Here is a 16055-nt window from a genome sequence, read left to right as displayed (position 1 = left end):
TTTGGGAAATAAGAGGAGCTTTGAGTTACGGAATTAAAGGGACAGTGGCCCTTGACGATTACCAAAGTAGTTGTGGCTGTATTTTCAATGGCGATTTAGATCATCATATCAAGAATTCATATACAGTGCTAGTCAAAAGTCCGTCCACCCCTCGTATCTTTTTAATGGTTATACTACTTATAATATAGGAGAGTGCGATTAGAACGAAAAGATGCATTGTTTCGGAATAATTCAAACAAGATTATATTTTTCTAAAACTCTTTTTGTTAGTTCTACTCGCAGATTTGGCCGCTAATTGTTTATTAATTGTTTAAACAATAACAATTGTTTTGAATAAATAATTTAAAAATATCGTTGAATTCATCATTTTACTTGATCAAATATGTTTCCATTTTGTTTTTGGTTATGCTGAATCCGAATATGGCATTACGATTTGAAAATTCTTATACAGAAACTCTTATACAGTATGTTTGCGTAGCTAGGAACTATATGGAAAACTTTTTTATTATCAATTTTTGCGAAAAAAAGTTATTCTTCATAAAATACTCTGGACAGTCAAAATCTAAAACTCAACCACCAGATATCAAATTTTATCAATTTTATACGGGTTATGTCAAAAATATGAATTTCTTTTATTCAGTAAATTACCTTTTTATTCCAGAATATCAAAAAAATCTGTTATGAAAAGTTGTTTGAAATTAAAAACTATGTTTTAATATACAATAACATTATTCTAATCTAAAAAAAATTCAATTGTTTCTCAAATTACGGATACCCATCATGATTTTATTACAATTATTGTAACTTTTTTATTATCAATTTTACGAAAAAAAGTTATTCTTCATAAAATGCTCTACCTGGTCTAAAATCTATGATACAACCATCAGATATCAAACTTTTTCAGTTTTATACGAGGTATGTAAAAAATATGCATTTTCCTTAAGAGTCACGTGCCTTTATTATTCAAAATATTTTAATTAGAAGGATGTGGTTGAACACTGAAACATATTTTTTAATTCCAAACAACTTTTCTTTATAACAATTTTTGATATTGTGAAATATAAAGGTACTTGAGTGAAATTCATATTTTTTGACATACCTCGTATAAAATTAATAAAATTTTATATTTGATGGTTGCATCTTAGACTATATACGATGCAGAGTATTTTATAAATAATATCTTTTTTTCGTAAGACTGATAATAAAACTGATAATAAAAAAGTTATCAATAGGTTCCAAATTAGGCAGACATACTGTAAGAGCTGAAAAAATTTGTTTTTGTTGAACATTTATTATTGTTGAAGCTTATTGTTAAATTTATTTTAGATAAATTTTACAGAAAAAAGTTTTGATCACTTTGTATAAACATTTTTTTAGCTGGTAATTTTCGGTTTTTGTATTACATTTTTGTTATCTTTCTTAATTTTCTCAAAAAGGAATAGTTTATTTTATTTCTAAAGTAAAATAATTTAGTGCATTTTAAGGACTACATCCTGAGCTTTAAAAAAACACCTATAAAACTGTAATATATTTGTTGAAAATTGCGTAATACCGTATTAAATTGGTGTTAATTCTGTAATACTATGAAGTTTTCAAAAATTACATTTTTGAGACGTCGTATCATTTGAATTAAATTTTTGAGATTTTTTTTGAATAAAATATCGTTAAGTAAGATGATTGAAAGGTAAGTTGTGCAAAATTGAGAGTTTTATTAAAAAAATTGTATTAGTTACACATTTTTAAACAAAATTCATGTAAGTCCCAATTTCAGCCCACACCGTACTTATGCTCATACATTTTGTTTCTTTTTATTATAACTCTAAGATAGCTTAATTATTCTTCTTTCATGTTCAATTTGTAAAATTTTATTTGATCGATTAGTTCAAGAATTACATTAAAAAAAGAATGTGTGTGTACTTTGTACGCACGTAAGAAGTTATACTTCTATTATATGATTATATGATTATATGATTATAAACGAAATTAATATACTTTTTATTTATATTTTATTTAAATATTAAATTAATTTATACTTAATACTTCTCAAACATTTTTATTAAAACAGTGCCAAAAATTAAAATAATAAAAAAATAAAACACACACAAACACATTAAAAATGCCACAAATGATTTCTGAACATTAATTGTCGGAAAATTTTTTAACTAAATACGTATTTTCTGAAAATAAAATTATATAATAAATATACTTACAATCATAAAATGTATAAAAAAAATAAAAAAATAAAAGTTTCTATTGGGATTCGAACCAACTTACCACGCGGCTGGTATTTGCGTTGTATTGGGATTCACCCGCATTAAAACTGCACCACAGAGGCAGCTTGTCATTATGTGCGAAGATCGTCTAACTAAACAGATTAACCTTTTGACATTTTTAACTTATGTAAATCAAATTATTTTGATTTTGAATTGAAATGATTTAGAATTGAAAAAATACAACAAAACATAGGGTAAGAAGACAATATATTAGGTGAATATTGATATAAATTTTGATGGTAATCAAATTATGTAAAAAAAAGTATTACATACTACTTATGTATTTTGGTAGGTTCAAGGTAGGTATCGGAGCCCGTATAACGACTAATACATTTCGCAATCACTTGCGTCGTGCAAAGTGGCTATGTTCAAATATCATAACAAAATTTGATCAACTATTTATAAAACACTTACCAGTGAAAGATTCTTTAGCTTTGAATAAGCGAGATCTGCGGCACTCATACTAGGCACAGTTTGATGAGCTTTCACATTGGCATGCAACAATCATCTCTTCTATGTAAATAAGTCCAAAAATATAATATGAAAACTATTTAAAAAGGCAGTATAACCATTAACTAACTTTTTGTTTGTTGTTTCTCTTCCTACAAATTTTAAAACGCAACAAGCATACATTATAACCAAACACAGTCCCACAGCTGTGCCACAGCTGCCATATTGGATAATTTTTGTCATGTCATTTGAACATCCAATCAGAACAAAGTTATAATGCGCATGCGCCCGGTCGCTAGGTTTTCCCATATAAAATTTCACCGTCATTACGCCCGTAAAGAAGTATAACTTCAAAAACTCAACCGTGCACTTCGCCGTAGGCTGGTTTACAGTGCGCCAATGTTTGTGAGAAGGGTGACTTTAGCGTTATAGGTAAATAAAAAATTATAGAAGTTACAGATTTAATTTTAGAAAAATCTTTATATAAGGGTTTTTTGTAAAATTTTCTGAATTTTTCATTCGCCAAGTCAGTTTTTTTCAAAAATTTATATTTTCGGAGTTATTTAAAAAACATCTATTTTCGCAGTTCATTTGTTTAATAAAAAATGAAGCACCCACTTCTCGAGTAGAACTTTTTGATATGTTGTTTATTCACCATTTCTTAATGAAATTACAAAAAGTTCTATCTTGTTTGATTTTTTCCGAAGTGAAAATCTATATGCACTCCCCTATTAGTGAAGTTTGGAGGAAGGAAATAAACGGACGTAGGATTCTGAACTAGTCATGACAGATGACGTAATAGTAACATATGACTTTACAGCGCCACTGTGACAGATAATTTTAAATGGGATCTTATGGTAAGTGATACCTCGTTTGAAAGGTATTGAAAATACCTGTTCAGTCATACTAATTTTGTTGGAGCTTAAGCTCATTTTGATGAATAAATGAAATAAATATAAAATTGTAGTTTCGCATTTACTTTCGGACTTTTGACTGGCACTGTATGTAAATTCTTTACTATAATGATCATTTTTTATAGCATATTAAAGCATCTCAATGGCATTAAATACAAATTAAAAAGGGGGGAGCTTTGAAGGGCTGTAAAATCAAGTATTATGTACAGCTTACAGCTAAAGAAAGAACGATATATTTTTTGCCATAATCATCAGTACGGTGCTAATAATAATTATTACAATTACAATCTAGTCATAAATCACCAATGAGCAATTTCAATTTAAACTAAATTGCTACTGTTCCTTAAAATTAAATCTTACCCCATAGTCTCTCTTATCTAAACTAGCAAGCTAAACTAATTAGCATTAGTCTCTAACATGCATACGTTTACAAGCACTATGCTTTTCACTATTACTCAAACTAGTTTAAAAGGCTTTGTCCTCTTTAATCCTGTGGGTTTCCCAGTACCCAGTAGTATCTAGGAGCTGAATTCAATATTCTCATGCCTATGAAGTCGTTGCTCGTGATATCCTCACATCTTTTTGACAATTATATCCATATAGTCCATTCCTAGGTCCTCATATAGGTCCTTATCCGATATTTTTAAGATTAAACCAATTTAATGTTTTTCTGCGGGTACGCAGAATTGTTTAAAAGTAAGTATGTGTAATATTTGGGAATATTATGATTAAAAACCTTGCCAAGATTAGTGCTGCCCAAATGCAAGACCAAGACGAGACTTAGACAGCCTTGGTCTTGGTCTTGGTCTTGCGCCAGTACACCTGGTCTTGGTCTTGGTATTGAGCTCCCGGTCTTGGTCTTGGTCATGCAGCAAGAGTCTTGCAAGTCTCGCAGTTGCCTATTGCATATCTTAGAACAACGTAACAGAGAGGTACATTTTAAGCTCGAATATCACAGCCATAGTAAAGACTAGCTAAATTAATAAATATCTAAACAACTGACACCGGGTGGGGTTTGAACCCACGATCTAAATGATAGCTGCCTATCCACAAAATTTCATTTGCATATCTCAATCATTTTTAGAGCAATAAATCAATTGTCAGTTTGTAAGAAAAATTTCAACACCCCCTATTTGGGAAACGAAGCATTTATAAAGTAAACGTTTATGAAGCAAACTGTCATTCCTTTTTTGTGCAGAATTAGGTACCCGTTCAAGTTTGCCATACTTATTTAAAAACATCCTGCATTGATGAAAAACATGGCTAATTAAAAAAGTACCTGACTTTTTTTTATCCAATATAAGTGAATGAATAAAAAAACATAATGATAAGAAAATAAATATGAGGCTATAGTTAGAAAGTCACAGAGTGAGAAAAATCACAGTTTGATTGGACCCGTAAACACCCGGCATACAATGACAATAATTGACCAGTTTAGCAACAATATTATTACAGCAATACATATTTATAAAGAATAAGACAACATATTAAAAAAAATCACTTAAATCGGACAACAGCTTTAGGAAATTTGAGACATTAAAAATTACTCGTTTTTAAGCTGGTGCGTTCATTTCTTGGAGAAGTGTATATCGTTAAAATAATATTTCGGTATTTTGACGACAAAGACGACTATTCTTAAAACCTGGACAATTAATTTCAGAACGTAGAAGTCGGCTGCTGGGAAAGACTGTACAAAATATTTTGTTTTTACATTATAATAATGTCCTCTGAGTACATGTCAAATGTGTCAAGTGTTTTCTTAATGAATATTTTGATTCGCTATGTATGTTTATGGTATTGTTCGTAATGAGCATAAATCCAATTTTCAATTTTTTTTACAATTTTTTTTGTTTATTAAAGAGTATCTAAGAATATAGCCGAACTTATATACTCCCTAAAAGGACCCTCAGTTCTAACTGCAAGAAGCAAGAGTCTCGCAGGTTTAGTCTTGTTCTTGCTTAAGTCTTGCACGGTAAGTCTTGGTCTTGGTCTTGCTAAAATTAGGCGGTCTTGGTCTTGGTCTTGCGAAAACGCAAGAACAAGACCAAGACTGCAAGTCCAAGACCCATTTTGGGTAACACTAACCAAGACCAATAGGTTAAAGGTATGTGATAATGGACTTTTGTAGATTGAGTGAAAATTTTAACTTGAGTTGCTAATAAGTTGTATTCTTTCCGCTAAAAGACCACTATTATATTTATAATTATTAGGCCCCCTATCTGACAGCTCGAAAGTGTTATCACATCTAATACGACGGCCTGTTCAAATAAAGACGACCCTTCACAAAAACAACAAAAAATCTGAGACCCTGGTGGGCAAAGTAGTTTAGAGGACAAGAAGAAGAAGTAGTAGTGCTGCTTTTCTACTGTTTTTCTAGTTTTTGTTTTACTAACCCGTTACCGTTATAACGCTTGACCGAAGCCCGTCCAGGCCGTCCCTGCAGCAGAGTAAAGCGCTCTCCCTTTTACTAGTTGAGCTATAGCGTTGTACTGTTCGATTTTCAATTTTGTATTGATTTTGTGCTGTAATGCCTTTGTTAGCCCTTGGGATTTTTCTAATGTTATAGACCGGATAAATTTTAACAACTTTCAAAGCTATCACAACAACGAATTTTTTCAACGCTTTGTTCTCTCTTTTCGGAACGTAATAGAATTTTCGCCTTTACCGATTCTACTGGAGTGTTTTTTTATAAAAACGTTTATCCACCATTTTTTACGTTGTGTTTCGTAAAGCTAGGGAATTCCTTAATACAATTAAGCTTAAAAAATAATGTAAAAAGAAGTGTTTTCTTGTTTTAATCTTAAACAAGTTAAACAAGAAAATTATTTTCGTCGTGATGGAATAATTTTTTTAAAGTCTTTTTATCATTTATTACTTCTTAAAAAAATTTTATTTGCCACTGTCCCTTTGTTTTCGGCATAGCTCCGGTTACCAATACTGAAAGAAGAACTAAGCAACAAGAATAAACCGACATTAAAGAATTATTTGCAGATCAGCAGAGATACAGAGAATAACTACTTCTTCTTCTTTTTCTTATTTGTTTTTCCATTTTTAGAAGTCACGTTTCCTTATTCTTTTTCCTCACTTATTTCTGCCTTATTATTGTCTTCATCATTTAATTCTTTCCCTCTCAATTTCTCTGACAGAAACTCCTTCCATCTTCTTCTCGACTTTTCTCTATCTCTTTTTCCACAACTACTAACAGCTCTATTCTTCATCCCACACAGTTATCATTTCTACGTTTAATTTGAACAAACCATTGCAGTCTTTTTTCTTTAACCCTTTTTGTGACCGATTTTTTCTCTTCTAATCGTCCCTAATTTTGTCCATTCTAGTCTTACCCACTATAGACCATAACATTTTCATTTTAGCTACATCCAGCTTCTTTTCCTGAACCTTCTTTAGAGGCCACACTGCAACACTTCACCACTATACACCATACCAGGCCGCAACTCACTCTTATATATCTTTCCTTTCAACCCTTTCCCGAGTTTTCCATTCCAGAGTACCACGGTTTAGTTAAACCAACCAGGTTGTATCTTGTGGGCAATTTCTCGATCTAGTGTTCCATTTTCCGTTTATCTATAATTAACAACATAAGCACAGAAAAATCATAATTTCAATCCGAGGGTATAACAAAACCTCTCAGAATTTCACTCAATACGTGGCTAATGTCTACTAAATGACCCACTAAATCCTTCATAATTTTTTGAAAACGATTTCCAGATTGGAATTCGAAAGAGCTGAACATTTTTGGTATTAGCCACGTTTTGAGTGAAATTCTGAGAGATGTTATTCTGAGAGGTGTTGTTTCCTTTCTTTAATGTTGTGGGAATTATGTAGGGAAAAAGTTTTATATTCTTTAATTATCAGTAAACTCAAACAATTGATTTCACTTACCTTACCAAAACCACATTCAGTTCCCTCAAGGGGCGGCCCCTTTTTGGTCTTACACACTAAGGGGGTTTTTTCGTGTCCGCACCATAGGTGTGTACATGGTTCTATAATTTCGAAGGCAGTACACATTGTATACCTATAAATAAATAAACAGACAATAACATAAGAAAAGATCAATAAATGATATATTTAAAAGATGGTACTAAAGATAGTCCGTCAGATAGCCAAGCGAGGTAAATACGACTCGAGATTATCGGAAGATATACTCTAGTGGGAGTGCATTCGAATTCAGGCCCCGTCTACGGAAAAATAAAAAACCCAACGTAGTAATTTAAAATTATAATCGAGTCTGTAACTTCAGATCTGAGGCTGGTATCTGATCGACCTATGGTGTAGCAGTACGGCAAGAGATAAGGCTTTCCAGTTGGTGATATTCTTCCATGCCATTTGGTTTCCTACCGAAATCACCAACGATACAATTGCGCGGAGTGTTTAAGAGAGCATTTTGCCTATAATCTTTAATATTACATCATCGTCCAGCATTTTGCATCCAAAGTTGAACATAGGCCTCCCCTAATTTCTTCCAATTTTGTCGACGTTGGGCTTCCTGCAAGCAATTCACAACAATCCTTTTGACGTCGTCTGTCCATCGTGCAGGTGGTCTACCTCTTCTTCTGTTTTCTTGTGGTCTCCACACTGTAATTGTTTGGGTCCATCTCCCGTCCTTCATTATGGCTACACGGCCCGTTCAATTCCACTTCGGTCATTCTACTCACTCTATTATATCTGTGACGCCTGTCCTTCTTCTGATTTCCTCGTTTCAAACCCTGTCTCTGACAGTCAGCCCAAGTAGTGGCCGTTCCATTCTTCTTTGGGCCACTCTAAGTTTGATTGCTGTGGCCTGGATTAACGATAATGTTTCGGCGCCGTAAGTCATGACTGGAAGCACACATTGGTCTAACGTCTTCTTTTTCAAATAATTTGTCATGTTGCTGTTGAAGATGACTGATAGAGCTCCATAGACGGCCCATGCTAAGGTGATCCTTCTTTGTAGTTCGGCAGTTTGATTGTCGCTGGTAATTTGGCATTTAACTCAATAAGTAACTACATAATAATTTACATATAACATGATTATATTTTTTCGGCTAAATTCTCAGTTTATTAGAGTCTTCCTCGTATTTCTTACGCTCACTGACTAGAAGAAAATACAGTTTTTATATCAAAAGAGTGAACAATTTTTTCAGCTTCCCTTAAAAACAAAAAACGATCATAAAAGATAATTCGTATATATCTGAAATCATTTTTATTCTACTAAAACTCATAAAATGTAAAGTTTATTACAGCAAATTAGGTTTATCTCGTGTCTAGTATCGTTTTAACTAGCAAACTGGAAAAGCGAAGGGATGTTCCGGGATAAAATTAATTCTATTGATTTGCGAAGATTGTATTTTACGGAAAATTTCCGGGAAATGCACTAAAATCTCACTTAATAAAGTTATCTCGCAGATTTCATCAGCGTCGGTTTTATTTCAGCAGTGTCTTGCGTCCAAACAGATTTTAATTGAGATATTTACAGTATAACGTATATAACGTTTATTGGGTTGCAATAAATGTTATGTAAATGCAATAAACGTTATTTAAATGTTCGATACTGCTATAAAAGACAAAAACATAAGGGAAGAAAAGCCATATCCATGGATAACGGTATTCTGTGGCATAGGCGTAACCAGGATGATCCTAAGGGGGGGTTTCAACTACCTGAAAGGGGGGTTACAACTACTGGAAGGTCTCTGAGGGCTATGGTGTTAAGCGTATATAGCTCAAAATACATCCCAATGGGGAGGGTTATAACCCCCAAAACCCCCCTGGTTACGCCTATGTTCTGTGGGACCAAACAATATCCAAAGCGAACAAGCAGCTCGTATACAATACCATATTAAAAGTGTAATCAAATATGGCAGTGAAGTTTGGCCATTGAAATAAAGAACATAGAAAATTTTACTAGAAACAGAAGTACATTTCTGGCGAAGAGCAGTAGGCAAAATCAAGAAGAGATTGGATACCAAATGAGAGAATACAGAAAGGATGGGAGTCGCACAAATAATAATTGATGACATAAAAATAAAACAACTAATATGGTACGGTCATGTACAGAGAATGTCAGATGACAGATTTTGGCGTGGACGCCACAAGGGAAAAGGAAAAGAGGTAGGGCGATAAGAAACTGGAGGGAAGGAATTGAAAAAGAACTAGAGGAAAGAGAAATCCCTCCAGGTCTATGGTTAAACAGAGAAGAATGGCGTTTAGGAGTCGGAAGGCGTCGGAGAACGTTGTAAACCGATAGTAGTAGTAGTACGGTTACAATTTCAGAAAAGTACAGAGTTAATTTAGAAATGCGACCCCGTCATATGCAAGCCTTGATTCTCTCTCAATTCTTGTACTGGAGAAAAATCATGACCTAACCCAATTTATATCCAATACCTATAACATCCTACCAATTTCTAAAACCAACTCACCAACTTGCCTGGCAAGGGTGGTATTGAAAGCCAAAACCTCCTTAGCATGAACGGACATTCAAGAAAAGGGCCATCAGTTTCCGGCAGCTCACTTGTTCCAACCAAGGTATCGGTATGAACAACGGTTATGAAAAACGACGAAATCTGCACATAATTACATATAAATATAATGTAACAACATTTTAAAACGATAAGAAAATAAGAGTCTGAACTCAAACATGCCATATTGGATATACACACACCCAAAGTTATATGGAATCACCATGTATTTCAAAGCAATATTTATTTCTTTGAAAAAATTTGTTATTGTTGAGAAAAATAAGGGTTTTTATTGAAAACAAACAAATCTATAAGACAATCAGATCGTACATCTCGGTACGATATAGGTTATTTGCTTGAGTTGCAAATTGAACGAAAATAGATCAACTAAATTTTGCGTCCAAAAACGAAAATGAGCCTCATGATGGGGTTAGAGAGCTTACAATGGGGAGAGATTATTGGTCTTGTGGAGCAAGTAATGTTCTCAAAGGGAGATAGCTGTAGAGCTAGGCCTAGGAAGCTCAAAAATAAAGCAAGGGAAAGTCGCCAAAAAGTAATAACGGCTCTCCACGATCGTTTAATTGTCATACAGCTGGAAGACACCTACCCATTTCTCACCTTCAGCTTCAAAGGAAGCTTTTGGAAGCTAAAGGATTAACTGTTTCAGTTGAAACGATGAGAAGAAAAGTTCGTGTCACAAGCATACAGCAGGAGACAGTTATGGGTTCTCGAGTTATCCAGGCAGCACAAGATTGATTGACTAAATTGGTGTCTTTACCACCAAAACTGAAACATTGAGAATTGACAAAATGTGTTATTATCAGAAAAAGTCCCCCTGTAATGTTCTGGAGAGGAATTGATATCCGTAAAAAAACTCCTATAATTTTCATCCAATAAATTTTAACTGCTCACAGGTACGTTGATAACCTGCAGTTAGACTCTGGAGAGGCGCAACAGCAGAAAATTTAATTTTTCATGCATGATAATGGACCTCCACATACCATTAGAGTGATCAAGTATATTCAAATGGGAAATAAGCCACAATTTTACCTAAAAATGATTTTATTAACGTTTCGACGCCCAAGTCGGATGTCGTTGTCAAAATACAAAATAATATTAAATACATAAAAATGTTGTTGCTGAGTAAAAAATTCTTCTAATAATTTATTTAATCTGACTCATTTATATCGGTAATTCAGACACGTATTATTCATTTTAAAGTAGACGACTTTAAAATGATATTGCCAATATTGATGAGTTGCGTTCCTGGGACGACTTTACTAAAAGATAGTTCATTCGATTACATGAAATCAATCCCAACTCAAGAATATCCGCCACAAAAAAATCATAGCATTTAATCTGTCTTTAAAAAGACAACCAAATGCAACGGTGGCACTGAAATTCTCGCGTTAGAGATTCCATAGTAAATCACGAGGGAAAACCAGGAAAAACCTCGTGATACTATCCCGACATCGTAAGTATTTGGGTTTACATTTAGTTTACTCTCAAAACTAATACCAAATTCTGACTTGATATTTTAAATTTTAAATAATACTAAAATACTAAATATGTACTAACTCGATATGTTACTGATTTACTAATTGTGGTATTTTCTTTCTTTTGACTTCCTCCTTTAATATGGGTAACCACATCCTACTGCATTCTACCGAGGAATTTGCGACACAATTGGTTTCATTTAGCATAATTAGAGCCGCTTCTTTGATTTTTATCTTTTTACTATCTGCTTCTTTTAGGACTATACTTGAATCTCTCCACTGAACTCTATGTTCATTATCCCATGCGTGTTGACATATTTTAGATCTATCAAATTCTCTATTTTTTATATAAGACTGATGTTCATTTACTCTAACGTCTATTGGTCTTGACGTTTCACCTATATAAAATTGTTCGCATTCACAAGGTATTTATAAATACAATTCTTTGTTCTTTCTTGTTCACTGTTAGGTTTAGTTTTAGATAGAATAGATCTCAAAGTGTTTGTTGTTTTGAATGTTGTTGATATGTTGAATTTATTTCCTATTGTTTTAAGTTTCTCGGATAGTCCTTTTATATATGGTATTGATATTTTCCTCGTATTATTTCTTGTGAATGTTGTAGGATCCCGTTCTAAGATAATGAACATAGAGTTCAGTGGAGAGATTCAAGTATAGTCCTAAAAGAAGCAGATAGTAAAAAGAGACAAATCAAAGAAGCGGCTCTAATTATGCTAAATGAAACCAATTGTGTCGCAAATTCCTCGGTAGAATGCAGTAGGATGTGGTTACCCATATTAAAGGAGGAAGTCAAAAGAAAGAAAATACCACAATTAGTAAATCAGTAACATATCGAGTTAGTACATATTTAGTATTTTAGTATTATTTAAAATTTAAAATATCAAGTCAGAATTTGGTATTAGTTTTGAGAGTAAACTAAATGTAAACCCAAATACTTACGATGTCGGGATAGTATCACGAGGTTTTTCCTGGTTTTCCCTCGTGATTTACTATGGAATCTCTAACGCGAGAATTTCAGTGCCACCGTTACATTTGGTTGTCTTTTTAAAGACAGATTAAATGCTATGATTTTTTTGTGGCGGATATTCTTGAGTTGGGATTGATTTCATGTAATCGAATGAACTATCTTTTAGTAAAGTCGTCCCAGAAACGCAACTCATCAATATTGGCAATATCATTTTAAAGTCGTCTACTTTAAAATGAATAATACGTGTCTGAATTACCGATATAAATGAGTCAGATTAAATAAATTATTAGAAGAATTTTTTACTAAGCAACAACATTTTTATGTATGTAGTATTATTTTGTATTTTGACAACGACATCCGACTTGGGCGTCGAAACGTTAATAAAATCATTTTTAGGTAAAATTGTGGCTTATTTCCCATTTGAATATACTTGATTATAAAAATGCCACAAGAAAATAGCTTCAGAACAACATTAGAGTGACTGGAGACATCATTAAAGCAGAAGGTATCCATTGTTTGGAGAGGCCTGCTTGCTCGCCTGAGCTTAACCCTATAGAGTATTTGTGAAATATTGTCAAATATCAAACATTCATTATTCATATCCGATATTTAACAGTATATTTTTATCACCCCGTATATCACATTTACTAATTTGTTATTATATTTAAACATGTGCGGTATATTTCATTTGTTTAATTGTAGCAATTTATAAACAATATTTTGGTATTGGACATTAATTTAGCTGACAAAGTAAAGCCTTTGTTATTTTTGGCGTGTGGGCTATGACCCAATTCATGTTGCCAACAAGAAATAATACATTTTAGAATCATTCTCAAGAATCACTTCAACCAGGCCAGATGTGCCTTTAACTTTATTCCTTCATTCAACATGTAGTATTATAGAGTCTTCAAATAACTCGCGTTTAAGCCATAGTCAGTACTCATCGTTCTCCCGGGGTAACTTCCCTAGTGCCGGTCTTTATAAATAAATTATCTAAGTGCTATTGGTGTTTCAATCAACTGAAGAGCAGCCTCCACTCAGCCACGAAGATTAAACAATATGCTTAAAAGACCAATTAGAGGTCGCCGAGATAATCCACAAAACACCGCACGGCTAGTACAAGCTACTCTTGAAAAATGAAGCAACCTACCACAAAAAAATGTTAATAATTTTATTAGGAGCGTGCGCACGCAAACAAGCTTGCATAAGGGCTAGAGGTGATAACACTGACTATCAAAAAAAAAAAACAAAAAAAAATAAAATAAAAGAATGTGTGTGTACTTTGTAAGCACGTAAGAAGTTATACTTCTACTATTATAATTTCAACGAAATAAATATACTTAACAGTTACAATACAAAAAATTAAAAATAATTACCAAAAATTAACCAAAACTTTTTTTCTCTGATTCTGGCCTTGGTTTAGAACTAGAACCTTTAGCCACGTAATTGTATAACTTATCACTAACTCAGGTGTAATGTGTAGTGTGTGTGTGTTGAGTAAGTGTCTTGTTACTTTGCAAAGTCGACGTCATTATCTTTGCAAAGAGACGCTAATTGTATCCGAACGTCTGCGGTCCGCAGAAGCATCGGAAGAAGACGAATTTCATGGTTGAAGAACCTGAGAGAGTGGTTTGGATGCAGCTCGAAACAACTATTTAGAGCTACTGCCTCAAAAATTAAAATAGCTATGATGATTGCCAACCTCCGTAGCGGAGATGGCACCTGAAGAAGAAGAAGTCTGCGGTCCCTCTAACCAAAACTTAACAATGACAAAAACAAATTTAAAAAAAATGTATCGTCGGGGATTTGAAGCCGCTATCTCGCGATCTCTTGATCTCTGGTCCAATGTTCTACGAACCAGGCATCGAGGCGCTTGTTATTGACGTTTCGGATATACATAATTACACATCACGGTGACAAGTAAAATATAAAAATAGATATTTTATTATTTTACGCCAAGGAAGATAAATCCAATGACACAAAAATTATAATAAATAATACATTTACTAAAAACACTAATATATCCTTTTAATGACTTATTTGCGCTGACACCGCTAATACATACATATCTTGAAAGATTAGAAACGAACTTCATACTGTCTGTGTGCGCATGCGCGCAGATTTATGAAAAATTTTACTTTCAATCGCGCCTAAAGAAGTATAATTTCAAAAAACAATTTAATTATTATTCGTTTTGCATTAAAATTTTTTATGCTATTGACTTTAAAACAAGTACCTATGTAGTTTCAATTTGTTTGTTAAATACTTTATTGTTTGATTTAATTGTTATTTATTTGCTATTAAATTGCTTTAAAATAAATATTGTTTGCCTTCGTGTGTTTTTTTTTAATTCGTGAGAAATAATAGGAAATGTCAGATGATTCCATATAAGTTTGGGTGTGTGTATTATTATAGTATAGTAGCGAAGTTAAAAGAAGAGGTGAAGATCAGGTCAAACCGAAATCATGAAACATATTCCACTATAAATGAGAAACATAATAGACAACTGGAGCAATAGGTTTAATTATACACAAGAAATTACCGAAAAACAAACAGAGCATTAATAGACCTGGATCACGCGTAAGAAAAAAAAGTTGATTAATAGCAAGCTGAAAATTTGTTAATAGCTTAACGGTGTCTAGTCGGACAAACTTTGATGCACGGGAACATTGGAACAGGGGAAGTTTTAATTGTGGAGCATGATAAACGTGTCGTCCTGACAAGTTTATGATTGTGAAAAATAGCAAGTTGTTTTTAAGTTTATTCAATAGCCAACGTTATATGATATATAAAAAAATGTTTGTCCCACAAAAATGTTGGGCATTTTAACGAGTCCGACACGTAGAACATATCACATCACAGGAATTATGTTGGTGATAGATAGCAGTCTGATTTTTGCATAAAAGTTAAATGAAAGGTTAAAAAATCAGTTGGAAGTTCTGTCAGACAAAATTAATGGGAAGTTTTCGTAGTCCGACGTTATAAACATGTTAGATATAGACAAAAATGATGGTGATAAATAACAAGTTAATTTTGATTGTTTTATGTACAAATTATATTTTGTAACGCAAAAAGTTATATGTCGGACAAAAAGTTCGGGAAAATCGAAGGAAATGAATAAAAAATCATTTTTTCAGAATGACTTAGTCGCATATTGATAAAGCTATTTTAGTTTTATATTATTATTTATATTCACATACTTGCATTTGTATGTACAGTCGGAAAAATGAAAGAATACCCATGAACGAACATATAAAACACGCTGTATTTTCCTGTCACCGTATCACAAAGAAAATTGTCCAGTGCAAGTACATGTAACAATAATTATTACATGTACTTGCGCTGGCCAATTTTTTGTGTGACACGGAGACAGGAAAATACAGCGTGTTTATATGTTCGTTCATGGGTATTCTTTCATTTTTCCTACTGTACATACATGCACACTCCAAAAACAGTGAGGTAGGTATCAGTGCATGTATATATTG

General features: G+C 32.9%; 1 protein-coding gene across 2 annotated transcripts in view; it reads right to left on the bottom strand.

The window, feature by feature from the left end:
* LOC126887291 (A disintegrin and metalloproteinase with thrombospondin motifs 2-like) overlaps window positions 1–16055 on the bottom strand; it is a 168748-nt gene that overhangs the window by 68094 nt on the left and 84599 nt on the right. For both annotated transcript variants that reach the window (XM_050654700.1, XM_050654699.1), the window contains exon 8: window positions 7538–7670. In XM_050654700.1, coding sequence (XP_050510657.1) covers window positions 7538–7670 — 133 coding nt within the window. The remainder of the gene's footprint in view (window positions 1–7537; window positions 7671–16055) is intronic.

The sequence above is a fragment of the Diabrotica virgifera genome, chromosome 6 (assembly GCF_917563875.1).
Source record: "Diabrotica virgifera virgifera chromosome 6, PGI_DIABVI_V3a".
NCBI classification, from domain to species: domain Eukaryota; kingdom Metazoa; phylum Arthropoda; class Insecta; order Coleoptera; family Chrysomelidae; genus Diabrotica; species Diabrotica virgifera.
Note: the sequence above shows the minus strand (reverse complement) of the source record. Positions and strands in the feature narration are given on the sequence as shown.